This window comes from Telmatherina bonti (genome assembly GCF_933228915.1).
Source record: "Telmatherina bonti genome assembly, chromosome: 9".
Classification (NCBI taxonomy): domain Eukaryota; kingdom Metazoa; phylum Chordata; class Actinopteri; order Atheriniformes; family Telmatherinidae; genus Telmatherina; species Telmatherina bonti.
In genome coordinates this window covers 34055420-34082430 of record NC_136627.1, presented here as the reverse complement: position 1 = coordinate 34082430, position 27011 = coordinate 34055420, and the positions used below count along the sequence as shown (strand labels likewise).

The window sequence follows — 27011 nt, the reverse complement described above, 5'->3', positions numbered from 1 at the left end:
TCCTTTGCCCTGCCATCCTGTACATGCTCAAAATGGGGACTAATTCAAAGAAATGTGATTCTATCTGTAGTTTTCCTTAGAAAGACTTCTCTTGTTTTTTAATTAACATACAAACAACTATTATACATTAGATTACTTTAGCTCATGTAACAAACTTATTTATACTGGATTGTGAATTGGACTATCTGTGCCTTAAAATAACATTGTTTTGAATTGGTGCCATTCAACTGAAGCTGAATTTCATTAAACTGAACCATTTTGAAACATAGTTTTTTTTTTTTAGTTTTTTTTTTTTTTTATTCACACCTGATCTATTCTTATTTCGACTAATGTTTTTCTGTTGACTGAATCCCACTCATCCCATACAGGAAACATTTAATATGCAGCCAGAATAAATGTTTCAGGAGGTTAAATAAAATGTACATTTTCCAGAAAACACCATGGTTCAGATAAAGCACGGGACTGAACGTTTATAACAAATCTGCAGGCTGAACTGATAAAACCCAACCCTTGGCCACGCGTGGCACTAACAACCCCCCATAGTTCCGCTCCCCGCCTGCGTGGCACGAATCACGCCTCCTAGCAGTGAGTGGGCTGCAAGTGAAATGAGCTCTTCGTCATCCTGCTCGCTGAGCACACCGGAGGCTACTGCGGTACGATGCGGCGCGGAGCCGATGCGCAGCGGCCCCTGATGGAAGACCCTCAGCTGCTTGGTCTCCTTTCCAAACGTAGCAATGATGACCAGATGGGTGTTTAGATTAGATTTGCAGCATCACTGGTACAGGCCGACTGGGATGGTGTGGTGGCGCTGATCCCACTTCAGGATGCTCCACAGCGGCTTGATCTGTAAACAATAAGGACGCAGAGGGACGTTAAGTAAAGGACACTTCATCCAAAGCCTGGACTGGCGACTCTGGAGCATCCAATCAGGTGAGGAGCACCCATCATCGATTAGCTCCTTTTCCAGGACATTTTGTCTCGGGATACTGGTTTTGATGGTTACTTTCATCTTCCTGCTGATATGAGCAGGCATACGTGGCCCATTCCTGATTCTGCTGCACACGAGGCATTTCTGGTTACATCCTTTCAGTTAACTACTATCCATGGATTTTTGTTTCATTTTTAATGTTTCTGCTGATTTTGTGAGGTCATTAATCTAACTGATACAAATAATGTCTGGTTTTGTAGGAATTATATGGAAATAAACACTTTAATTTAGATGTATGACCTTTAAAAGTCTCACAGTCCAAATAAAACTGTCTGTGAGCCAAAACAAAGTGGAACTAAATCACATTCTCCAATTTAATTTGGTATTTTTGAGTCTATAATTTCCTTGTTTTGTCCCATTCTTCTGCAGCTTATTATGTGACAGCTGAGTCAACAGGGAGGACACCGAGGCTCTGAAGACGGCGTCGCTGATCATCGGTGTGGAAGACAACAAACTTGTCATTACCTTTCCTCTCATCACTGCTGACAGGAGGACATGTGACCTCCGTGTTTCTCCTCTTCGTCTGAAGACTCTTGCAGCGAAGGAGCTGTAAATGAGAACAACTCTGGTGTTCTGTCAAGAAAACTAATAATTCAGTTTTTTTTTTGTTTGTTTGTTTCATTGGACTAGATGGTGAAGATGTGACAGTAAAAAAAGGAGCGAGATGCTTCGGTCTTTTCCTTTTACTCATGTCACAGTCCATCAGTGAGAAGTTTTTGAGCCGACTTCACCCGCATCATAATGCTCCAAGCGTTTTGTCTAAACGATGATCTTCTAACGTTTGAGCTGTCGGCCTCTGAATCGGAAATAGACTCTTGATCATGTAAGCCTTCCCTCCCATAAATGAGAATTCAGCTCAACCTGGCAAGCTGCATTTTATTAAAATATAAGAGAGGATAAACCATTAAACATAGATGAGGCCAACAGCCAGCACCATGCTCCAGCAGAATAACAACAACAACTACCCCTGCCTGAACATGTCGGGCTCTACGCGGGAGATGCTGCAGAAGTGCTCCAGATCCTCCCTGCCCTTCCCCAGCCGACTGGAATTGGGTCTGGGAGACCTGCCTCTGATTCGGGGCCTCCGAGCCTGGGCCTTGTGTTCCAGGAATCGGCGCAGGGCCGATGGTCTGACGGGAGGAGGACAGTCCCCAGCAGCTCCTCCTGCAGGCCGGGGGAGCTCCACACCCTGCCCCCGGCCTGCAGACGTCTACCTGAGCGAGGAGTGGGGTCGCATGGGTTATGGACTGCCTCTGGGGCTGGATGCCAGGCAGGCTGGAATTGGAGCTTTGGTTACAGTTGCTACTTTGAAGACCTCGGAGGGCGGTGGGAAGACGCAGACTCAATGCCTCTTTCTGCGGACAGAGAAGGGAAGCTGTTTGTACTCCACAGCAAAGCCCAGTTCTGGTGTTGCAGCCAGCGCAGCCTCCAGTATGGTTGGAGAATGGCTGAGAGGGAAGACCGTAGGAGGAGGAGGAGGAGGAGGCAGAGACTCTGCAACCGGGAGGAGGGACAGCGGCTCGGCTCTGCCTGCACAGACCGGAGCAAACCAGGTTAGAGTTCGATCTGGCCGGAGATGGAGGAAGTCCGGTAACGTAGCGGGCCAGGAGAGGCAGCAGAGGAGCCGGGACGACCCAGAACTGGCTGAAAGGCAGGAAGAGCAAGACAAAGGAGGCCAGGACAGGAAGCAGTTTCCCAGCCCGCAGCGGGACAGCAGGAGAGTCCGATGCTGCCACGATGTTTCTCCTAAAACCTGCGCTCAGTGTGGAAAGAGACCTGAAAGAAGGGAGAGCCAGGATCACGGTGGAAGTCCAGGAAGGGGAGTTCAAAACAGACTGAAGAGGGAGAGGCAACAGAATGAGGAGGAGGAGGAGAAAGGAGGCCTGTGTGACTCTGATTTGGCTGTAGCCAGCCCTGATGTAGAACATTACAGAGACTCCCACAGCCATGTGGATGATGAGGAAATAAGAAGCGAGAGGCGGAGGATGCAAACTTCCCACAGCCGGGACGACCTTACAGACAGCGAGGAGGAAACAAACCCTGACATGAAGAAACACGGCAGCAACAAGGACTCCATGGTGGCCGGTGACTTTAAGTCAACACCAAACAGCTGTGTTGATGGTGGAAATGCAGAGGATGACCACTGTGAAGAAGGAACGGGGTACGTCAACGGATCATCTGATCAGCTTGAAGCTAACAAAGAGTCGGCGTTCACATCCTGCATCCCTGTAGAGGGCAGCCTCTGCAATCCCGATCCCGGGAGAAGCTGTGTTCAGACGCAACAGGAAAGCAAACAAAACCACCTTGAAGTTCATCATCTGGGGCTGGAAGGTCCAGAAGAGGCAGACTGCAGGTTCGTGTGTGAAGAAGAGTTAGATGTCGGCAGATTTCAGGCCCGAGAGCCAAACGTTGTCGCTGACAAAGGCGACTCTGGGACTGAGAGGTTCAGCATCGCACAAGCAAGAGGTTTCTTTCCAAACGATGAAAACAGCAGTCAGCTGGAGGAAAAGGGAGTTTTATCCTCCCCTCTCGTACAGAAATCCCCCTCCCTCTCTGAGTCAGGCGGGGGGGTTGTGGAGCAGGAGGATGGAGACTTTTGGAGGAGGAAGAGCACCTGCGTAGAGCTGGGTGATGGTACATGTGAGGAGGATCATCTTCCAGAAGGAAAGAGGAGCTGTGGATCGGGAAGTGAGAGGAGGTTTCAGTCCCAGGAGTCTGCAGACGGGGGGAGGAAGGAGGACAGAGACGCCTCTGGGCAGACAGCCATCTCCCATGTAGAATCTAATGGAGAGGCCGCTATCAGAGTTATTGCCTGTGTTGATCCCCCCACCTCTAATCCTGCCCCCTCTCTGCCCCCCCTGGCCTCCATGGCAACAGGCCTGCCCTGCCTGGAGGCAGGGAAGGAGGAGGAGGAAGAGGAGGTGGTCAGAACAAGAGGAGTGAGTGGAGGCCAGGAAGAGGACAGGAGGCACAGCAGAGAGCTGGAGGAGCAGGTTGAGGAGGAGAGGGGCTCCAACGTGGCCGCTGAAGACACGAGGAAGGAGGAGGAGGATGAGTTTGGCGTGTTCATGCAGGCGGAGGGAGAGTCGGCCTGGAGCGAAGGGGTTAACATGACCGCCTCAGTGCCTTGTGGGAGCAGAGAGAGCGTTGGTAAGTCTCGTGGTTTCTCGTAGTTCTGTTTGTCGACAAGCCGCCTTGTCTTCCAGCAGCATGTGACCTGAAGATCTTTTGGTTAAAATGCACAAAGTTAACATTAAAAGTCTGTTCAGGCTAGAAAATCCTGGAAAAAGATGAGGAGAGTTTACAGACTGGGAGCCCTGAAAGCATCGGCTCTCTGTGTTGTTGTGCTGGAATTAGCAGAATGTGAACAGCAACACTCGCTCGCAGCATTAAAGGGTTTTTAACCCTTTGAGCTCTTGCAGGAATGCAGTTAAACAGTCTGTTTGCCGCAGCTGTTTCCAAGTTTCACCCCATTTTCCAAATGCTACAGGTCAGCAGGAGATGACCCACCACACAGATTCACGTGGCTGTGTTATAACCAGTGGATTTGGGCCTGTGTGTCCTGCTTCTGCGTGATCTCTACTTTATCTGTTGCTCCTTCTGGACAAAAACTCCAGAGTTCAGTCTGAACAATCTCAAACTAAACTAGTGCACGTTCATTTCTCACTTTTCTAATAAGTTTATTTTAATTATCCTGCTCAACAGCTATCTGAAGACTAACATGTAAGTTTTATTTCTAATCAGGTGGATACCCTGCTCAACAGCTATCTGAAGACTAACATGTAAGTTTTATTTCTAATCAGGTGGATATCCTGCTCAACAGCTATCTGAAGACTAACATGTAAGTTTTATTTCTAATCAGGTGGATATCCTGCTCAACAGCTATCTGAAGACTAACATGTAAGTTTTATTTCTAATCAGGTGGATATCCAAAGTCAAACTGGTCTGGAAACTAAAGTACGCACAATCTGCTTTGTATTTTAAGTTAAATAAAATGCATTTAAGACCTGTCAGTCACCGTGGAGAGGAACAGCATAAAAATCTTCTCCTACATGTCTGCAAAAACTCAGCCTTAAAAAACAAGAAAAAAATATACAAAAATTAGGTAAATGTTGCTTAAAATAAGATAAATTATTTGCCAACAGAGCAAGGTCAAGACAGAAGTCAAGACTTCCCGAAACAAGTAAAAATATTCTTAAACAAGAGGAATTCTCTGACATAAAAACTAATAATTATCTTGCCTTTAAAAAAATAAGCATATTTTAAATCTTACTTAGATTTCAGTCTTTGCGGCGTTGTTCTGACATCTTTTACTAAATATCACTCATTCAAAACATAAAAATGCTTCATGAAAAGGTTAAAGAAATAATAATAGAGCTTCTTTATTTTCAGGTGTGGAAACAAGCAGAAGAAGTAGCGTAATGTCTGAAAGTGTAAATGCATTCCTGCACAGTGCCACGGACCGCTCTGGATGCTGGATATTATTTAACGTAGCGGTGGAAGCTGCATGCTAATGCTCTGGAGATGCTGGTATATTAGACACAATGCAAAAAAACGGCCAAAAGACCTTCAGGGTTCTAAGGAGCAGTGGGACATATGACTAAACATCAATGGCTCTACATGTTCATTGACTGCAACATGCTTTAAATAATAACATCCTTAAAAAGTCAGAAGTGTGGCCTGGTTTTTAGCATGCATGCAGGCCAACATGGATGCAGAGATAGCAAGCATCAAGCTGGCGTGAGCTTCAGGACAGCTAATTAAATTAAAACTATACGCCAGGTTTACATGACGCTACATGTGCTCATCGTGCATGAGCCACCCAGTGAGAGCATTGCTGTGTAACATGGCGGTGAGTTGTCACAGATGCAATCTATCACTAGATTACAGCTAAATTGATCCATTTTTCCACCAGCGGATTTGAGGCAGCTGTATAATAACTAATATCACAGCAGTCGACTAAATGATGATACTAACCAACATCAGCAAAGCTAAAAGACTGAACAGCACGTCCTTCAGGGGAATCCACACATCCCCGCTGCAGACACACTCTGGTTTATGCGACTTGTTGTTTTTCCCGAGCAGCCCGTGTTAATCAGTCAATATGATTCCTCATTCTGCTCCGTTTAGCTAATCACATAAGTCTCTTAATCCGAGTTTGCACTGCAGGGTCAAACGGGTCAAAGCTGAGCTTCAACGCGTTTGTCTCACTTTTCTTTTGTTTCTCTTTGACTTCACGTGTTGCTGATGGCGGCTCATCAGAAGGAGCTGCTGTCAGAATGTGTCCTGTACGCGTCGGGCGGGATTTTTGTCTTCGTCTCCTCGGCTGAGGTGGAAAAATGAATCATTGTTTGTTTGTTTCAACTTTACCTGAAAGAAATGCTGATAATTAAAAACTTTTTGGAGCTCCTGCTGGTTTAATCATGTTACAGACTTAAAAAACACTCCAACTGCTGGATAAAAGTCTTGAGCCACACCTCATTTTAGTCTTTTTTTTTTTTTTTTTTTTAACTCTTTCCGCTTATTTTAGTGCAGTTGTTGTCGCTAATATTTTTAGAAGGATGTGTGTTTTGCTTGTTCAGTCACTTCGCAGCAACTTATGACTCATTCAAGCAGAAAAAACACCCAGTGTTGTCTGTGCATCACAGACAACTACTTTTAAATGTCACATTTAGGCTGTTTTGTTGCCTGATGCAAAAATACATAATTATTCTTTTTTTTTTTTTTTCTGGTTGCATCTATAAAAAAATCCCAAAATAGCAGTTTACAGACAGAAAAAGGTGATTCTCAAAGGGCCATGAGCTAAAAACTTTGCATATCTCTGTCAAGGGGCGTAGCTGGTACTGTCCAGCACAAGCATACTAATGTTGTCATCATAACTTATCAGCAATGAGAAATATGTGTGGAGTATGTGGAGTTGAAATGCAGTAGAAATGTTTTCCTCCTTCGTCCTGACCTGAATTCCTAAATCGACCACTCGCTCTCACTGCAAGGTATTAATCTTTTAGTGTTGTGCTGACGGAGAGGGAGACTCTTAAGACTCTAAGCCCCCGTTAGCCGGGGGTTCTGGGGCAACGAGAGAAGGAGACATTCACACAAATACAAGTGAGGTGTCACTTAAATTCATCAGGCGGCTTCTGAGCCGTGGAGGGATGTCAGGCCAGCGGGAATCAAAGGGAAATGTAATATCCACTGAAATGTTTCCTTTCAGCGAGAGGTGATTAAAGTCGAGTGTGCAACCACAAAGCGGCGGCACGAAGCATGCACAGCCACAGATAACACGATGAGACGACACGGCCATTAATAAAGCTGAATTGTGAAGAAGTGCTGCTGCAAAGAAAGCTCAAGTTCCTTTCATGCATTCATGAAAATCCAAAAACATTCATGGCTCTCAATGTGTTGACGGAGTCCTGCAGCAGCGCTCCTTTAAAGCTTCTCCTGTGTAGCAACAAGACTCAAAAATACCTCAAAGGAATCTTAAAATATCAGCAAATACAACAAGAATAACCTCATGTGTGTTTCTGAAAACAGCGCTGGGAAAGCAAGCCACCGCCTGCAGGCCAGGCTGGACCGACGGCTCCTTCCACCAGTCGGACGATGCCTGGACGGCCTTTCCTCAGGACGTGTCCGATGCAGGCGGAGACGTGGAACAGTGGTGGCCAAGCAGCGCTGCAGAGACGAGGAGAGGCGGACTCTCAACCAATCACAAGCTGGTACAGATCTGCGCTTATTCCATCTTTTTCCCACCTGTTGTTGTAATATTTTTCCTGAAAATGAGACTTGAAAGAGTTTCCTGGTGATCTGCAGTTTAAACAGGCTGAAGTCTTCTTACATAAAGAAGTATGAAGTTTCTGTTCCCACTGTTTGTGCTCTCTGGGTCTGGTCAAAAGATGTTTTGCTCAGGAGGCTTCTTAATGGAACAAATGTAAAGGTTTTAGAGGAATCTCAGTCGGAAGAAGCTTCAGTATGTCTTGGAAAAGCCGTCCCATGTTCTGCATTCTTCCCATCCGTCTCACGTTCAGGACTTCTGCCGTTATGCAGTCCCCTGCAGCTTAGGGGGAAGATAAATGCGTAATATGATAGATAAGAGTGATTGATAAAGGCGGCATGGAGATGAAGGAGCTGATGAAGCTGGATCCCGTTTGCTTGCATGCATGGTTTTCCACATCAATTTTTTGTTGTCATATTTGCATGTTTGTAAGTCAGAGTTATGACAAACTTATTTGTCTATTTTTCCGTTTCTTTTAGGAAGAATTTGTTCCTTTTTAGTCTGATTGTAGTCCTGACTGAAAGTCACAGCCTTCCTGGTGTCGGTTTCATTTTTTGAGATGTGTTTGGGTGTTGGCTGCCGTACTTGAGATCAAGTTAAACTGTGATTTAAAATTTCCTTTTGTTCCTGAAACTTACCTGCCTAAACAATATCAAGGTGTTTTTTTATGCTTGCATACGAATCTTGCTGCCCTGATAGCAGCAGCTGATTATATGAGCTTTAAACTGGAGCTTAGACTGTAACTTTTTATAAAGGTGTAGTGGAACTAAATCAGAGCTCAAAGGCAGAAAAAACAAAAGTGTAATTAAAAATATGTGTTTCTGTTGTTTCTGAAAATACCTTATGTTTTTATGCTCTCAGAATGAGACATTTATGTCATCCTGCCGTGAGTCCACATACATAGCAGCTTCCATATTTGACCATTTTTACCACGGTGTCTCTGAATGGACAAACAACTCAGTGTGTGAAGTTAGAGCCGTCTGAGCTTTAAAACCGCAAGACCACGTTTGTTTGATAGGTGATAAATCACCATTTGGGATAAATAATGCCTTAAAAGGACCATAGAGGAATGTTGAAGTAGTCACCTGTAGGGGTGTCATTGCTGTACCTGAAGCTGCTGGGTCCATTCTCAGATTGATTATTCCAAATAATGTTTATGTTTTGAATATTTTTGGCCTCTGATGGCCACCATTTACTAGTAACTGAATGTGAAGTCATTGCTATTCCCATCTGTACCACTAGATGTCAGTATTTTTTACACATTAAACCTTCAAACTGTGGATCCAGAATGAGTTCTGCATCGACATGGACACATAATTTGTTCTTAATCCTGTTTGCATCGTTACTGAGTTTGAGGCTCTCCGTGGGGATTTAATGATGGTGGCGGGATATCTGATTAGTATGAAGATGGTGGTCAGCTTGGCAGGTTCACGTGTGGGAATAAAGGTGCATTCACATCAGGATAGTCTGCTAGACTCGACCTGACTGGTCAGTTGTAGAGGGGTGTTACCATGAAAACAGAGATTACGTTCACATAGTACTTCGGTCAAACGCGCCAAACCTCTATAATAATATATCCCCATTCCCACCAAAGGTGGCGCTGCACTAGTATTTAGCAAAATATAGAACAAGACCCGCGTGAAGAAGCATTGAAAGCACAAAATAAACAAAATGAAGTAGTCAGAACAAATCAAATCAAATCAAACTTTATTTCTTGAGCACTTTTCATGCCTCAGGCAACACAAAGTGCTTTACAGGATAAAATGAAGTCATAAGGATTAAAACAAACAGTGGATAAAAAGGCATTTAAAAATAATCGACACAAGCTCTTTCCACACACTCACACACACACACACACAAGGACAAAGAGCAAAGAACCCCCCCACACCCACCCACATTCCTCGAAAAACATCATTCCCTGAATACTGTCTCTTTAACTGAATTCTTGTTAATAAAACAACTAAAAACATTCAGCCCCCAGACCAAACAGGCAGGGCCCCCAGCGTGCAGGATCCCCATAAGGAAAACACTGGAGTTAAAACCAGAAGATGAATAACCTTAAGAAGCAGTAAGAAATAAGAGCAACAATAAAAGAAAATATACATATATATATAGAAGGACTTTACAATAATGTATTAAAAATAAGAAATTTAATAAAACAATTTAAAAATAAATAAATTAATAAATGAAGTAAATTAAGATAAGTAAATAAAATAAAATTCAGTTAAATGCTAAGCTAAAAAGGTGTGTCTTGAGCCTCTTCTTAAAAACATCAACAGTCTCCGCGGCCCTGAGGTCCTCTGGCAGGCTGTTCCACAGTTGAGGACCATAACAGTGGAAAGAGGTCTCACCGTATGTCTTAGTTCTGACTTTAGGAACCACTAAAAGGCCGGTACCAGAGGACCTCAGGGTCCGCGAAGGCTCATAATTAAAAACAAGGTCGGATAAATAAGAAGGCCCAAGACCATTAAGGCATTTATAAACAAGTAAAAGAATCTTAAAATCAATCCTGAAGCGCACAGGAAGCCAATGCAGCGACTTTAAAACTGGTGTAACGTGTTCCCGCCCTCTGGTCCTCGTCAGAACTCGTGCCGCTGAATTCTGTAGTAATTGTAGGCTGGAAAGAGACTTTTTAGGAAGACCAGAGAGCAGGGCGCTACAGTAATCTAATCTACTGGAAATAAAAGCATGCATCAGCACCTCTGTGCTGGCAAGAGAGAGAAATGGGCAGACTCTGGCAATATTTTTTAGATGATAAAAACCTGTTTTTGTTACATTTTTTATGTGTGGAATAAAATCCAGCTCAGAGTCAAGAACACCCAAATTTCTCACACACTGGGAGGGGTTAAAAAGTTGTAATTTTAATAAAAGGATCTCTCTCTTGCCTTCAGGACCGATAATTAAAACTTCCGTTTTGTCCTGGTTGAGCTGTAAAAAGTTTGCTGCCATCCATGACTTTATATCTGAAATACAGTTTAAAAGAATATTAAGTGGCTCCAAGTCATCAGGGGACACGGCGATGTAAAGCTGTGTATCATCGGCATAGCTGTGAAAATCAACGCCGTGTCTCCTGATGACGTCCCCAAGTGGTAACATATACAGGTTAAAAAGTAACGGGCCTAAAATTGATCCTTGGGGAACCCCACATTTTATTTCATAGGTTCGTGAGGAGCATGTATCCATACTTACAAAAAATTGTCGATCCGAGAGGTAGGAATGAAACCACTTAAGAGCAATCCCTGAGAGGCCCACCAGACTTCTGAGCCTGTTCAATAAAATCTGATGATCTACTGTATCGAATGCGGCACTCAGATCCAGTAGAACAAGAACAGAAAGTTTCTGTGAGTCCAAGTTAGATCTAAGGTCACTAACAATCTTTAAGAGGGCCGTCTCCGTACTGTGGTTAGTCCTAAAACCAGATTGATATTTTTCTGAAATGTTGCGTTTATTCAAAAACTTGTGTAATTGAGTAAAAACAACTTTTTCTATTATTTTACTTAAAAACGGTAAGTTGGATACAGGTCGGTAATTATCAACCATGTTTGGATCTAAGCCTATCTTCTTCAGAAGGGGCCTTACCACCGCCGTTTTAAAAGCAGAAGGGAAGACACCCATCTGAAGGGAGTAGTTTACTATGTCTAAAAGCTCACACTCAAAGAAACCCTAAAAAGTTTTTAAAAGCGATGTGGGAATCGGGTCTAAAAGGCAGGTTGTTGGATTTAGCTGGGAGAAAACTCGACCAAGCATCTGTGCATCAACCAGAACAAAACTCTCCAGTGTTTCCTCAGATAAAAACAATGCTTCAGATTGATTAAGATCAACATTATGCTGAGAGAAAAGATTGGATCTAATAGCATTTCCTCAGATAAAAACAATGCTTCAGATCGATTAAAATCAACATTATGCTGAGATAAAAGATTGGATCTAATAGCATTGATCTTACTTCTGAAGTGGTCTGCAAAGTCCTCACATGCAGCGTCTGATGGCTGCTTGGAGGACTTGATGCTATCTGTGTTCATTAAAATATCAATGGTTTTAAAAAGAAATTTTTGATTATTTTTGTTATCTGTGATGAGGTTTGAAAAATAGAGTTTTCTTTCCAGTTTGATTTTGTTATTATAAATTTTAAGTTGTTCCTTTAAAATATCCTGATGAATTGTTAGTTTTGTTTTCCTCCATTTCCTCTCTGCTCTCCTGCAGCTTCTCTTTAACTCTTTTATTTCCTCATTTCTCCATGGTGTTCTGAACTTAGTTTTTAATATTTTTGTTTTAACTGGAGCTGCTGAGTAAATTGCCGACTTTAATTTGTTGTTAAAATGGTCGACGATATTGTTCGTCAATGGACAGCTTTACCGTGACAAAAATACCACCCCCTGGCTCTACTAACCTCAGGTAATATCTATCACTCATACAGCTAATTATTGTTCAATTTACATGTTAATCTGCTATAAGCACATTAATTATGGTAATTCAGAACTGTACATTTACTGCCAGTCTTTGTAAATTTGCTGTTGTTGTTGCTTTCGTTTTGTTCTGTTTTTGTTTTTTGCCCCCCCCCCCCTTTAGGGCTTTTGTTTTTGCTCTTTTGTTTGTGCTATTTCTTTTTATGTGTAGTTGTAGTTGTTTGCTTTTCTCACTCCTTTCCTTTCTAGCTGCTCTTTCATTCTATTATGCCATAACAACAATAATAGGTAGGGTACGCACGTACATCCACATGACACAGACACTAAATGTCATGCACATAACACACCTACAACACAGAGCACGTTTAATCACATCAACACTCACCCCCAACTCTCACACACACTCTAAGCATGTGGACAGACATATAGGAACATTGTACACACAGATGAATTTATATACGCACACAATCTACACACAGCATGCATGCATTAATGTGGGCTTGCACACACACAAACACACACATACTTTTATAGAAACACTTCAGTAGCTTGAGCATGACCACCCTGAGGTTTGTTACGTGGAATATACGAGGAGCTGGTTCCAGGGAGAAGAGGTTGAAGGTGTTTAGCAGATTGAATGATCTACAGGCAGACATTGTCCTGCTACAGGAGACTCATTTATTAAAAACAACAGCTAACGTACTCTCTACAGTACAGTTCCCTCACGTGTACTCGGCCTGCTTCAACTCAAGACAAAGAGGAGTAGCCATTCTGATAAACAGGAAAATTCATTTTACTGCTAATAATATAATTTTAGACCCAGGTGGAAGATTCATAATAATGACATTATCTATCCTAAACATGAAGTTATGCATTGCAAATATTTATGGCCCAAACACTGATGACCCCTCCTTTTTTCATTCCTTCTTCTCCTTACTATATGATCACCTTGATAATACACTTATCATTGGGGGCGACCTCAACATGACCTTAAACTCTGGGATGGACAAGGGGGGCGGAGCAGGGAAACATAGGGTCTGGCAGTCAGCAAGAGTTGTTAAACAATATATGGAGGATTTTGGTCTTTGTGATGTCTGGCGCTCACAACACCTCACTGCTAGAGAGTACACTTACTTTTCATCTGTCCACCACTCATACCCCAGAATAGACTACTTCCTCACTAACAGCTCTATGATGAACAGTATCTCAGAAACTAAAATCCATTCCATCACTATCAGTGATCACGCACCAGTATCATTTACCCTAATGAATAAGAAAACTAAACCATCTTATAGCAAATGGAGACTTAATACATCATTACTTAAAGATCCTGATTTTATCAGTTACTTCAAACGGGAGTGGTCTTTGTATATAGAAAACAATGACATACCAGGAACATCAGCATGTGTTCTTTGGGAGGCAGGAAAAGCAGTAATGAGAGGGAAAATAATTTCATTTTCATCACATAAGAAAAAGAAGGAGAGTTCAAAAATATCTGAACTAGAGCTTAAAATAAAATCACTAGAAGATGCCTACAAGGCTTCTCCAGAAGAGCAAGTGCTGAATCACATAAGAAAGGCTAAACTAGAGCTGAATGAAATAATTAACCAAAAAACCCAGTTTTTGCTACAAAGACTTCGCTTAGAGAATTTTGAACATAGCAACAAATCTGGAAGATTTCTCGCAAATCAATTAAAAGCAAACAAGGAGAAAACAACCATCTCCTCTGTTAAAGATTCAAGAGGAAATATCCTCCATGATCTTGATGGAATAAATGACACATTTAGGGATTTCTATAAAACATTATATTCCTCAGAAACAGATCCATCAGACAACAGCATTGAGGAATTTCTCAGCTACCTCAATCTTCCAAAGTTACAACAGGATCAGGAAATGGTTTTGGACGCACCCATTTCAGTAGGGGAACTACATGAAGCTTTAAAACACATGCCCAGCAATAAAGCTCCAGGACCAGACGGTTTTCCAGTTGAATATTATAAAGAATTTTGGTCTATACTAGCACCCACTTTTTATAAAATGGTTTTAGAAATTAAGGAAAAAGGCCAAATATCTCAAAACATGAATTTGGCTAGTATTACAGTAATACTAAAACCAGGAAAAGACCCCAAACTCCCATCTAGTTATCGTCCAATATCACTAATGAACGTAGATCTTAAAATAATCAGTAAAGTGCTTGCTACAAGACTAGAAAAAATAACTCCACTTATCATACATCCTGATCAAACAGGATTTATCAAGGGACGACATTCCACCACTAATACGCGCAGACTAATAAATCTAATTGATTATGCCACCATACATAACCTGGAAACTACAATAATCTCTCTAGATGCTGAAAAAGCATTTGACAGGGTGAACTGGAAATTCTTATTTGCAACATTAAGAAAATTCGGGTTTGGCTCATCGTTTATCGACTGGATAAAGATACTGTATAGCAATCCAAATGCATGCGTCAGGACAAATGATCAAACTTCTCACAGCTTCAGATTGCAGAGAGGCACCAGACAAGGCTGTCCACTCTCCCCCTCACTTTTTGCAATCTTTATTGAACCCTTAGCAGCTAGCATTAGACAAAACAAAGACATTAAAGGCATTAACTGTAGAAATATGGAGCATAAGACCAGTCTTTATGCTGATGATGTATTACTTTTCCTTCAAAATTCACAATCATCCATCTGTCAGACAATCGCACTCATCAATAAATTCTCATCAATTTCTGAATATTCCATTAATTGGTCTAAAACCACCGTTCTACCCATCAACTGTTCCTTCCATAATACTCCTGACACTGCTTTACAGTCAGGAGATATTAGATACTTGGGAATAAACATCTCACCCAGACTGTCAGACCTTATAAAGCTAAATTATGTCCCTCTACTAAAAACAATTGAGGACGATCTCACACGGTGGAAATCTTTACCCATATCACTAATGGGAAGAGTTGCAACTATAAAAATGATGATTCTACCTAAAATCAATTATCTGTTTTCAATGATCCCCATTAAACCTCCCTCCACCTGGTTTAAATCACTGGACTCTAATGTTACTAGATTTCTCTGGAAAGACAAACCACCACGGATTAGTCTAAAAACACTCCAGAAGACTAAAGATAGCGGTGGCTTAGACTTGCCTAATTTCCAAAATTACTTTATAAGCAATAGACTACAATACATCTCTAAATGGCTTAAACCTAGCTATCTAGATGAACCATGGCTTAATATAGAAGAAGCTATGTGTGAGGATATGGCAATTTCAGACCTGCCATTTATCAGCACAGCTGTCAAACGCCAAAAATGCTTTAAAAGCATTAATATCAGCTCCTCACTAATGGCCTGGTGGGAATTTCTTAAACTAACCAAATCCTTGCTTATTCCATGCAAACTTACACCTATTTGGAACAATCCCGACATCCAGCAAAACCGGAAAATGATAAACTTCCCTCAGTGGAAGAATAAAGGAATAAAACAGTTAGAACATTTAATAGAAAATGGGAACTTTCTCCCTTTTGATACAATTACTTCACGATATGAAATCAGCAGCACAAAATTCTTAGAATACCACCAACTTAAATCTATTATAGGTAAGAAATACACCCCTGATCAATTAAACTTGCAGCTACCTATCAGGGCTGCAGAATTCTTAAATCTCAATGCCCCGAAACTGTTATCCAAAATATATAGATTACTATCAAAGCTAGACGATTCCATATGTCTCCCAACTTCTAAATGGGAAGCAGACTTATCCAGTAACTTTGACCAAAATGAATGGTCACAAATCTGTTCAAATACATTTACAATGACTAAGAATTCAAACATGCAACTAATACAATTTAAAATTCTGCATAGAACTCATTATACAGGACACAGGATGTTCAGGATGGGTCTGTCACAATCAAACATCTGTCCACACTGCACTGGCAACACAATTGACAGCTACTACCATGCTTTGTGGTCTTGCCCACCTGTCCAGGAATTCTGGTTTCAGGTATGTAAAGATCTGTCAAATTGCTTCAAATGTAACATCCCTACAAACCCCAAACTGGGCCTACTGGGTTACTTGGGTGAAATTAACATAGAATTTAATTCTGCAAACTTAATCCTCACCAGTTTATGTATCGCAAAGAAAACTATCCTTCTAAACTGGAAAAGCAAACAAAGTCTGTGTATCCAGCAGTTCAGAAATCTCTTATTAGATCACATCAGTGTCGAGATGATGTCTGCCTCCTCAAGAGATCAGTCAGCTGAACTTTATTCCCTCTGGTCCCCTGTGATCAGCTCCATCACTTAGTATGGGGGGAGAATGTGACCTTATTGCGCTCGGGGTTGGTGGCCGGTTGGGGTTCTCTGGGGGCTGTGGGTCTGTGGTGGGCTCCTGGGGGGGGGATTTTGACTGCTCCATTGCTGGAGTGGCTAGGTTTCTAGCCCTACTGTGGACCTGGATGGGCCAGCGGCTGGAGTTGCCGCGCAGCGGCGGGGCGAGGTCGCTGGCGGGGGATGGGTTGGCGGGCGTGACTCCGTAACGGGCGCCTGTGCCGCCGTGGGGTGGGCTGGGCGGGGTCCCGGGCTCCGGTGCCCGGGGTTGTCCCCTGTCTCTTGGGGGTGGGGGGTCGGCTTGTGCCGGGGGGGGGCTGGGCTGACCTGTACCTGCCGCTGCGGCGGCGGGCAGGTACGTGCTCTGGTGCCTGGTTGCGACCCTGGGACTTGTTGAGTGGGGGGTGTTTGATAGTGTGGATGGGATGTGAGTGTGTATGGAGGGATGTGTGTAGGGGGTGTGCGTTGAGGACTGGTGGCGGTACATAGGTATGTGGATGTGTGTGGGTGGGGAAGTGTGATGATGCGTGTGTGGGGGGGGTGTCGTGGTGTCTGTGGGGGGGGTAGTGCCGTGTGTGTAGGGGAGTGGGGTGATGCGTGTATGTGGGGAGTGGCGGTGGTGCATGTATACGGGTGTGTGTGTGGGGGGGGGGGAAGGGGGAGGGGGGGGCGTGCTGTCTATGTGTGTGTGTGTGGGGGGGGGGCAGGGGTGTATGTATGGGGGAGTGGGTGGTGCATGTGTGTGGTAGGTTGGTGGATAAGTGTAGATATGATGGATGGGAGTGGGGGAGATTTGGATGTGACGTGGGGGTCAGGAGGATGGTTTTAAGGGTGGGCTGAACGGGTGGCTGGGTGGACCTGAATGTGTCCGGAAGTGTGTGTGTGTGTGTGTGGCTGTAGGTTTGTGCTGAGACAGTGTGAGGTGCCGATGTGTGGACAAGGTGGGGACTTCATGTCCCCAGGTGGGGGTGTCCTCTGTGAGTGAGGGGGCGGTGGACAATCGGTCTGGGATTCCCCTTCTGCCGCCCCGCCTCCTCTTTGTCCTCGTGCCCCCCTTCTGCATGTGGTGAGTTGGTCCCCTCTTGGGTCAGTGATGACTCTCTGGTTAGAGTCGCCGAAGGCTCTGGTTACGGGGATGGCTGTCCCCGGCTTGTCCTGGTCCTTGGGGGGCCCTGGGAGTAGGGGGCATGCCCAGTGCCGCGGGCGGCTCACCTTCTGGAGGAAAGCTCACTTTCCTCCAGACTTAAATCCCTCAACCCCTCCTCCTCCCCGCTCCCCATCACACACAGGCAGGGTATTGGGAGGTGTGCACGTGGCGCTGGGTGGTGAGAAAGGCCATCAAGGTGGTCTTGATCGCTGCACCCAGCCTCGGCTCACCTCCCAGTTTTAATTACACTTAGACACCAAACACCAAAACACTGACGACTCACATGATTAGGGGGAAGAGCATGCGGTGTATGGTGGGCGGGGCTGCTTAGGTGGTCCCTCTCCCAGCACCGCGTGGCAATTCCCTCAGTTTTAATTGCAACTAATACATACTTCACAATCAGTCATAAGCGGGGGGGAGGCAGGGACGATAGGGTCTTCTCATGCCCCTGCTCTCGGGGCTTTACTGGGGGGGGGTACGGGTGGGGGAAGAGTGCCGTCCATTAGGCCTAAGTCTGGGCTGGCCTGGCTGTAGGAGGGTTGTCGCCGGCCCTGGGGGGGTGCTGGGTCGGCTGCATCTGTGGGGTGGTGGGGGGGACGCTGGGAGTGGTGGGCGGTAATTATGGGGGCCCTGATCGGGGCCATCCTGTCCTCTGCCCCCTCTGAGGTATCTCACATGGGACATGATGGAGGGGTGAGGTGAGGATGTGTGGGAGTGGGTGTATGGGGTTACAGATGGATGGTGGGATGGCTGGGGGGGGGATTAGGGTTGGGGATATAGGTGGGTAGGGGATAGGGATGTGTGAGGATGAGTAGATGTGTGTGTGGAGGGGTATGTTGGCGCGTGGGTTGTATTGGGGTGTGCCTGTGTTGGAGGAGTGAGGGTATGTGTGTGTGTGTGTGTGTGTGTGTGTGTGTAGGGGGGGGTGTATATGCGGAATGGGATGTGTGAGTGAGGGTGAAGTTTGGAGGGGGGCTATGGGTGGTGGAGGGGTGTTTGGTGGGGCATGTGTGGTTGGGTAGAAGTAGAGGGATGGGGTGGCGGGGTGTGAGCGTGTGTGTGTGTGTGGGGGGGGGTGAGCGTGTGTGGGGGCGGGGGTGATTGGGGTTCGTGTGACTTGGTATGGGTGAGTGAGTAGAGGTGGGGTGGGGTTGTATATGTTATGGATGATGTGCATGGATTGCAGAGGGTTGTGTGGATGGGGGTTGAGAGGGGAGTGCGTGTTTGGGGGGGGGGGGGGGGGGGGTATGCATGTATATGTGTGAGGGGAGTGCGTGTTGGGGGGGGGGGCGGGGTATGCATGTATATGTGTGTGTGGTTTGGTGGTGGGGGGGTGGTGTCCTGTACCCGGGGGCGCAGCTGGTGCGCTGGGGTGCGACCTGGCTGCCGCTGGGTGGCGGTCTGGGGATCCTGGTCCTCCGTCGGTGTGGGCTGTGCCCTCTGCCTGCGGGGGCGGGGGGCTGCTCACGGGCTCTTGGGGCCCTGGGGCCTGCGCTCTGTCTGCCCTAGGTGGCCGGTGCCCGGCGGGATCGGCCCTTGCCGGCCTGGGCCTGCTGGGGCCTGTTCCCCCTGACTGCGGGGGACTCTGGTTGGGCACCTCCTTCGCCACCTCCTGGGCAGATGCATGGCTGGCTCTGGAGTGGGGGGGTTGGGATCTGTACCTGGGGGTGACTGTCGGTTACCCGGGTCTCTGGGTTCTCCTGGCCTTCCTCTAGCTGTAGGCGGGCGGGGTCACATTGGCATGATCACTCTTCTCTAAACACGTTCCACTCTGAATGTTCTGCATGAATGTTCTGCATGTGTCACAGTCACTGAGTCATCCAGCAAGTTTATTCACTAACAGCAGGTACCTCTCTTTCTGTCTTTTTGACTTAACTTGCTAGTTTCTGGTCTTCATGATTGTCAACGGTTTTGTTCTCCACGAATCTAGAGTTGGCTTGTGTGGGTGTATATATTTATGTGTGTGGGTGGGTATGTGTGTGTACTTATGTGTATGTGTATGTGTATGTATGTATGTGTATGGATATGTATATATGTATGCATATGTGTGAGTGTATGTGTATGTATGTGAGTATGTATATGTGTATATATGTATATATATATATATATATATATATATATGTGTGTGTATGTATGTGTATATGTATGTATGTATATCTATCTTTATGTATGCATGTATGTGTACATGTGTGTGTATGCATGTGTATGTATGTGTATATGTATGTATGTATGTATATATGTATATATATAATGTATGTGCGAGTGTATATACATATATATGTAGGTGGGTATGTATGTGCATATACATGTATGCATTGATCTCTTTCTTTTGTTTTTTTTTTTTTGTTTTTTTTATGTTCTCTTTTCTGTTCTCTTTCTGCCCCTTTCCTGTCCTTTCCGGTCGGGTCCAGTAGCATAAACTCTGTAATACAAGCTATTATCCAAAACAAATTGAAAAATAAAATAAGAAAAAAAAAAAAAAAAAAAAAAAAAAAAAATGGTCGACGATAAAATCACATGATGCAGGAAAAATCTGAGCTGGAGTTCCAGATAAAATATTAATAAAATTTTCAGCCACTTCAGAAGTAGTATATCGCCTCCTCACAGTCCTCACTGAAGCGTAAAAAGCGTAATAAAGACGTAAAAAGCTAAAATAGAAAAAGAGAAGAATGAAGAAATCAAAGTTACAATGTGAAGAATTTACAGTTATTTAGATAAAATGCAGCAAATAGAAAAATGTTTCATCGAGTTTCATCGGTTTGATAACATAGAAACTTTAATTTGATGAGGATTTGGATCGGTCTACAGTCTCCTGGTGAGGTGGTTATGTAGATGTGTGCGTCATCAGTGTAATTATGGCAACATCCTGTGGTGTTTTTCATATGTTAAGCGAGTGGGAGCATGTAGATGCTGAACAGCAGCGGTCCCAACATGGAGCCTGGTGGTCCCCGTCTTTTAGACAGGACTCAAACCAGTGAAGTCCTAACCAGTCTAGTAAAATTTTGTGGGTGACCGTGTCGAACGCAGCACTGAGATCCAATCAGACTAAATTATACAAGCTGGATGTAAGCTGGATCAATAAGAATAACACTGAGGTGAAATCTGACAGGATCATTTAAAACATCTTAGGTTGCATTCACATCAGGATAGTCTTCTAGACTCGACTGTAGACCGATCCAAATTCTCATCCAATAGCTATAGCTAAAAACTATGGCTGTTTTAGGTTTTTATTGTGTCTTATGCAAGTATACTGCAGAAATACACTGCAACAATGGATGCAGTATGAACACCAGACGAGGCAGAGGACCCTTAACGCCATCACTATGGATTTACCCACAATGCAATGCTACACCACATGCAGGAAGTGACTTTTTTGTACAGGAAGTGGACTTGGATTTGGAAGGCCAAGACCTGCATTCATTGGCGGACTGAGTCCGCTTCTCTGGTCTGAATCAGAATTCATTTGGCGCATTCACGTTTCCCCAAACGAATCGGACCTTCCGAGCAAACGGACTCGGTTTCGGATCAGACATCTGATGTGAACTTGCTCTAAATGAAATTTGAATTATTAATAATTTTCATTCTCCTCTTTGCCACTAGATGTCAGTAATTGTTACAGACTGTACCTTTAACTAACAGTCATTTCTGAAACTCAGTGTCCCTTTGTTCACATTGGAGGAGAAACTTTCAGCTCTTCTTCCTGATTGAAAGATTAAGTGTCACGAGTGTTTTTTATTCCACTTTCCTCCATTGTTACCATGGTAACGTCTCGTCACATCGCATCCCAGTGTGATGAGCGGCTTAGCTGTGAATTGCGACTAATCAGTATTTTGTGTGGCAGTGTTTCTCACACTGGAGCAGTCTCAAAGCTTTGGGTCTATTTTTCTTAAAAACTGAAAGAAGAAGCCAGCGTTGCAGGGAAGAGAGTCCCATTGGACGTCATGCACCGCGAAAAGATGCAGATGAAAATCGAGCTCTGCCCAAAGCTGCAGCGGGAGAGTGTGTGTGTGTGTGTGTGTGTGTGTGTGTGTGTGTGTGTGTGTGTGTGTGTGTGTGTGTGTGTGTGTGTGTGTGTGTGTGTGTGTGTGTGTGTGTGTGTGTGGTGGAGGGTGGGGGGGCTGGTTTTAGATTAGATGTTTCTTCCACTGCTGCAGAAATCATGTATTTACTTTAAATCAGTGAATGAGGGATGAAGTTTCCTTTATGCTGCTTGTGTTGCTTGTGTCTTCCCGTATTGTGTATTTTACTTAAAGTTGCAGCCTACAGAGCATTTTTCTGTTCATCCACCCTTCAGGCCTTCAGACATCCATCATTCCTCTATCATTTCACTAACTGCCGACATGTCTGCATCTTTCCTGCAGGCGTCCCTCTTTGCAGAAGCCTTCCCGTCCCTCCCCGACTCATCCTCAAGAGGCTGCTGCGACCTGGACGCCGTTCCCACACTGACGCAGCTCCTCAGGGGCAGAGCCGGCCAGGATCAGGGGTAGGTTTACTGATTTACTGGAAATCATTGGATCTGCAGCACAGTTTACTGCTTGTGAGGATACATTCCTCAATTTGTAACAGGAGCGCTCGGACCGCATGAAAATAATCCCCGTTGAAGAGCTTGTAATCAGCAGGAGGACAATGATATGTTCCCGTCTGAGGCTCATATTTACTGTACAGTTCACATGACAGGAAGACAACATGACTACAAGCTGACCTCCAGCTGTGCTGAAGAGGAAGTTAGAGAGCAGCAGAAGAAGATCTGGCTTTTCTTCTAAGTACTTTCTGACCCCTGAAATGTGAATGGACCCCCCAGGTTCCACCTCAGAAACAGGAATTAAACATTTACCTGTCAAATCTGTGATGAGTTAACATTTTCTTCCTGCAACCAGACATGTGAAGCTCCTGACTGACTGAATAAACAGATTTTTGAGCCACAAAATTTAATTTAAAAAAATTTAACTCTTTAAAAAAAACTTGAAATAAAAAAGAAACTGTCCATATTTTATGCTTTTAATGCATCATGACATAAGTGCCAAACGTTGCACGCCATCAGATTCATCCTTAATCCGTATCGTCGACCTCGCTCGTCTTGTCACAAACAACCCGAATCTGCTGAGTCACTCTGCTGAGTCATGATGTTTATGGTCGTTTAATGTCCCGTCCTTGATGGTCTCTGCAATTTATCTGAACATTTTAATGTTTGTTAAAGTGCTCCAGGTTTTTACGTATTTTTTATACCTGCATTTTATGCGCCTGAAGGTTATTTATATCAATCCGACCCTTTTCCATGTTTCTGCATTTAGGTTTGTCCTTCTGTGTCTGTTATTGTGTTTTGTTTTTTTAACATCCAAAAAAAGTCTCCTGTTTTTACTACAAAGCAGATTTGCATTCAGAATGAATAAAGTTGCCTTGACTTTGATTCGTATTTTAAAGAATAAATATTTCATGAGCTCTCGAGTTCAGTCTTGATCTACGTCTTTAAAGAATTTAGAGCTTTACATTAAAGCTCTGAAATGTATTTTTATGCTCATAATGAATTTGGTATAGAGCATCGCCCCACCCGATCTAAAGGAAACATTGTAACTGTTTGTTTTCACTAATTTTGCTTTACATTTTAGTATCAAGGGGCCATGTCTGAACTCAAACTGCCTTTTTAAAAGTTCTTATGTGCATAACCCACCATTTCCCCCATCTGGCCCCCACCATAGATTATCCGAACCTCCCCCTGGTTTGCATAGATGAAGGCTTGAAGGTTGAAGCTAAAACTTTACAATGGAATCTTTAAAAAAAAAAAAAAAAAATTATGTCACTCCTGACATATAAAACTGTCTTTATGTTTGCAAAAGGTTATTCTTGAAGTATTGCACATTTATTTATATTCTGATACTGTCCAGTAATAAAATAAAAACCTCTATTTGTAGCATTTTCTTGTCACCATTAGAAGTGTCTGAAACTACTGTTAAAGGTAATTATTTCTCAACAGACAACTCGCTGAAGTTTTATTACGTGTCACAGAGTTTTTGGTAGAGTTCAGAGGTGATTAAATATTCATTCCTGGAAAATCATGAGACATAACGTCGCCCCCGTGTTGTCAGTGAGCTGAACTGCAAGCTGGACACGGCAGGCTGTTATTCAGATTAATAATCACGTGTCCGAGAAATAAGTTATTCTCATTTAGTTCAGCCACAGCTTGTTTATTAAATTATTCAGTTTAATCACATTTAGCAGCCAAACAACACAAGAAGCCCAAACAGAGAAATATCTGACAGGAATTATTTCTAATAACTGGTGATTAGATTAATGATGTTTACATTTAAAACTAATGACCTAAATAATCTTTACTTTTTAAACAGCTGTAGCCTGAAACATGTTACTGTTAGAAACGTTCTTATAAATAGGCAGATTTTACTTATTTATCTAATCCGTCAGCTCAACTGGCTACTCCTTCTTTTTTTTTTTTTTGCTAGCAGAATGAGTGTCTGGATGCTGTGATCTGCTGATCAAATATACTTTGCTAATAGACATAATGCTCCCCTTGATTTTCTGAATTCTTATTTTATTTCTGTATTTATTTTGCATTACTGTTTGTATTGTAGTTTGCACTGCTGGATCGGAGAGGATAGAAGACAGACAGAAAGAGAAAGCAGAGAAAATATAGAGGAAGAGAGAGAAAAAACATACATATGCATATGACATATATATATGTGTATATATATATATATATATATATATATATATATATATATATATATATATGTGTATATACACGCATATACACACTCGTCTGTATGAACACATATACATACACACATACAAGCCAGCCTTAGATTCATATTCCCCCTGTGAAGGCCTAAGCCATGAACTGTCGTTATCGCCAGAAACTAACAAGTTAAATATATATTGAAAACACAGACAGAAAACGAGCTGCTGTTAGAGAATAAACCTGCAGAACGACAACCTGGCTGCTCCTTCTTATTCCTGCTGAGTTGAGCCACATCCACCATTCAGTCAGAAATAATAAACATGTCTAATTATCTACAAAGTTCTTGTTTTCTGAAGGTCCAGCCTGTATGTAGTTCAGATTTCCAGACTGGTTATTAGACTTTGCATCGAGGTTAAATGAAATTCCACCAGCGATGGGAACCGACTGTGTCATTACCCACATCTAAAAACCAGCTCAAATGGACTTTTTACAGCTTTACTCCAGAAAGTCTGGTCCTATAGATCTCTTATCCTTCACCTTTTAGAAGCAAACCTTCTCCAACACACCTGAATGTAATGAATGTGGTTACCAGGCCTCTGCAGAGCTGGATGACGTGCACATGAGGGAAAGTAGCTATTGGATTCAGGTGTGTTGGAAAAGGAAGGCAGTTAAAGCTGCAGGGTGGTGGATCTTAGCAACAGACTGGGCACGCCTGCGCTACAAGCTGCATGTTTCTGACATAAAGAGAAGGCTGTCACTTACTTCTGCCTTTTTCTGCCTCCTGTCTGTAATGAAATGAAGTATATCTATACAAGTACAAGGGCTGCATGTGGAGACGAGATAACTGAAGTGTCAGCATTACAGCGTCAGAGTAAATTCACCTGGAACACAGTAGAAAGTGGAAACGATCATTTCCCCCTAAAACATGAAAAGCAGAGGATAGCAGCACAGTTACTGTAAAACTCATGTCTGATGAGGAGCTGTGACAATTACAATCTAAAAAAGTCAACCTGAGCAGTTCTCCAGGTGTTTTAAAGGTAGAGTATGTAAGATTTTCAATATTTTCAAAATAAATTAATTAATAAAACAACTACAATCATAATTAGATTTTTAAAACATGTAGGTTCCAATCTGTCCATATTTAATGTGTTATTAAATTAAAAGTTTAATTAATGACAAAGACCCTTCTTAAATGTTTGCCTACCAGTAAAAGAAAAGTGCCTTACATACTCCACCTATAATAGAGGTGTTTTACAGGTAAATATCTCAGGAAGCCATGAGCCGATGCTGGTCAGAGTCAGGGGAACCATCAGGATCAAAAATAAGTCCAACAAATATATTTACTATTAAACTTCCTTCATTTCCATGGAAACCAGCAGGGCCCTTCATCTCCATGGAAACCAGCAGGACCTTCATGATTCATTTCAAACGAAGGCCGAGTCGTAGGAGTCACATTAGCAGAGTGTTTTTTAAAGCTGGAATTAAAGCAGGGCAAGTCAGACATGATTTATGAGTTTTTGTCCCTCGGTGACGAGACGGAGACGTAACCAGCAGAGTCTCTGCTTCCAGAAGACTCCTTGTTTGTGTGGAGAAATGACGTTTTCTGCTCAGGGTTTGTGTTTGGTTTGGATGTCAGTGTTTGGTAGAGTCCTGTATCTGAGTGTCACCGTGTGACTGATGTGCTGCATGTTGCTGCTTGTGTGTAAAAACATCTTCTGCTGCTGAAATCTTCTGTTCCCCTCGTACAGGTGGCTTCAGCCAACACAAGGTTACAGTATGAGGCTGCATTTATCTCTGTAACTGCTTCACCTTTGTGTTGTTTGGGCCTCTTCAGGCTTTTGGACAGCTTCCACGACTTGAACAGAATGATTGGCCAGAGATACAAGAAAGCCAACGGCGTGTCTCGTGGGCTGCTGCTGAAGACTCTGCACCTGGAGCAGCCGCATGTTGTGAGTAAAGCCATGTCAGGTTCACGCAGACAGAAGTGGGAATGCCGCTACAGCTCGGTCAAACATGCAGACATGCTTCAGTCTTCATCATTCTGACAGTCCAAAGCAGGGAAGCTGGCAGGACGTAGAGCTGCGGTTCCCTCTCAGAGGCTTCAGGGGAGATGAAGTGAACTTGTCCACGTGACTCCAGCTGCATGTAAAGTGATGTGATGTGATAGCGGTGCAGCTGCCTTCATATGCAAAACACACACTTACACACTTCGCAGTGGCTGATAAACGGACTGAGCTTATCTAAGTCTTCAGGGGAGGAGGAGGGGGGTGTTAGGTTGCTAAAACTTACTGTTTGACTGGATCTGATGACTAAACTGAGAAGTGAACCAAACTCATGACTGAGATCTGGTCTTGTGCTCTCTGCAGGAAAGCAGACCGGCTTCCTGGACAAGCAACCGCCGTCTGTCCCCCAGCCTCCCCTCAGCCAATCAGCACGCTCAGAACGCCGCCAAGCGACGGCTGTCGTACGACTACAACAGGAACATCATGCAGTAATGCAGCGGCTGGACCGGCAGGAGGAAGGCAGGTCTGATCTGCTCGCCAAGCAGCGACTGACTCCGCGGTCTTTTTAAGCCGACGAGACGAGCTGGACGATGAAGACAAGCTTCTTCAGTTGTGTTGCAGGAAAACTGAAGCGTTTCCTTTTCCCAACATTTCCACCTTGTTGCTCACCATCCCATCA

At 43.7% G+C, this 27011-nt stretch overlaps 1 protein-coding gene across 1 annotated transcript; it reads left to right on the top strand.

The window, feature by feature from the left end:
- The first annotated feature begins 4037 nt into the window (after positions 1 to 4037).
- Positions 4038 to 26910, top strand: LOC306760092 (uncharacterized protein). Its single transcript, XM_079245872.1, has 5 exons — positions 4038 to 4138; positions 7520 to 7701; positions 22000 to 22121; positions 26164 to 26278; positions 26696 to 26910. The coding sequence occupies exons 1-5, from the start codon at positions 4057 to 4059 to the stop codon at positions 26822 to 26824; spliced, it is 630 nt and encodes a 209-aa protein (XP_079101998.1). The 5' UTR covers positions 4038 to 4056; the 3' UTR covers positions 26825 to 26910.
- The last annotated feature ends 101 nt before the right edge of the window (positions 26911 to 27011 follow it).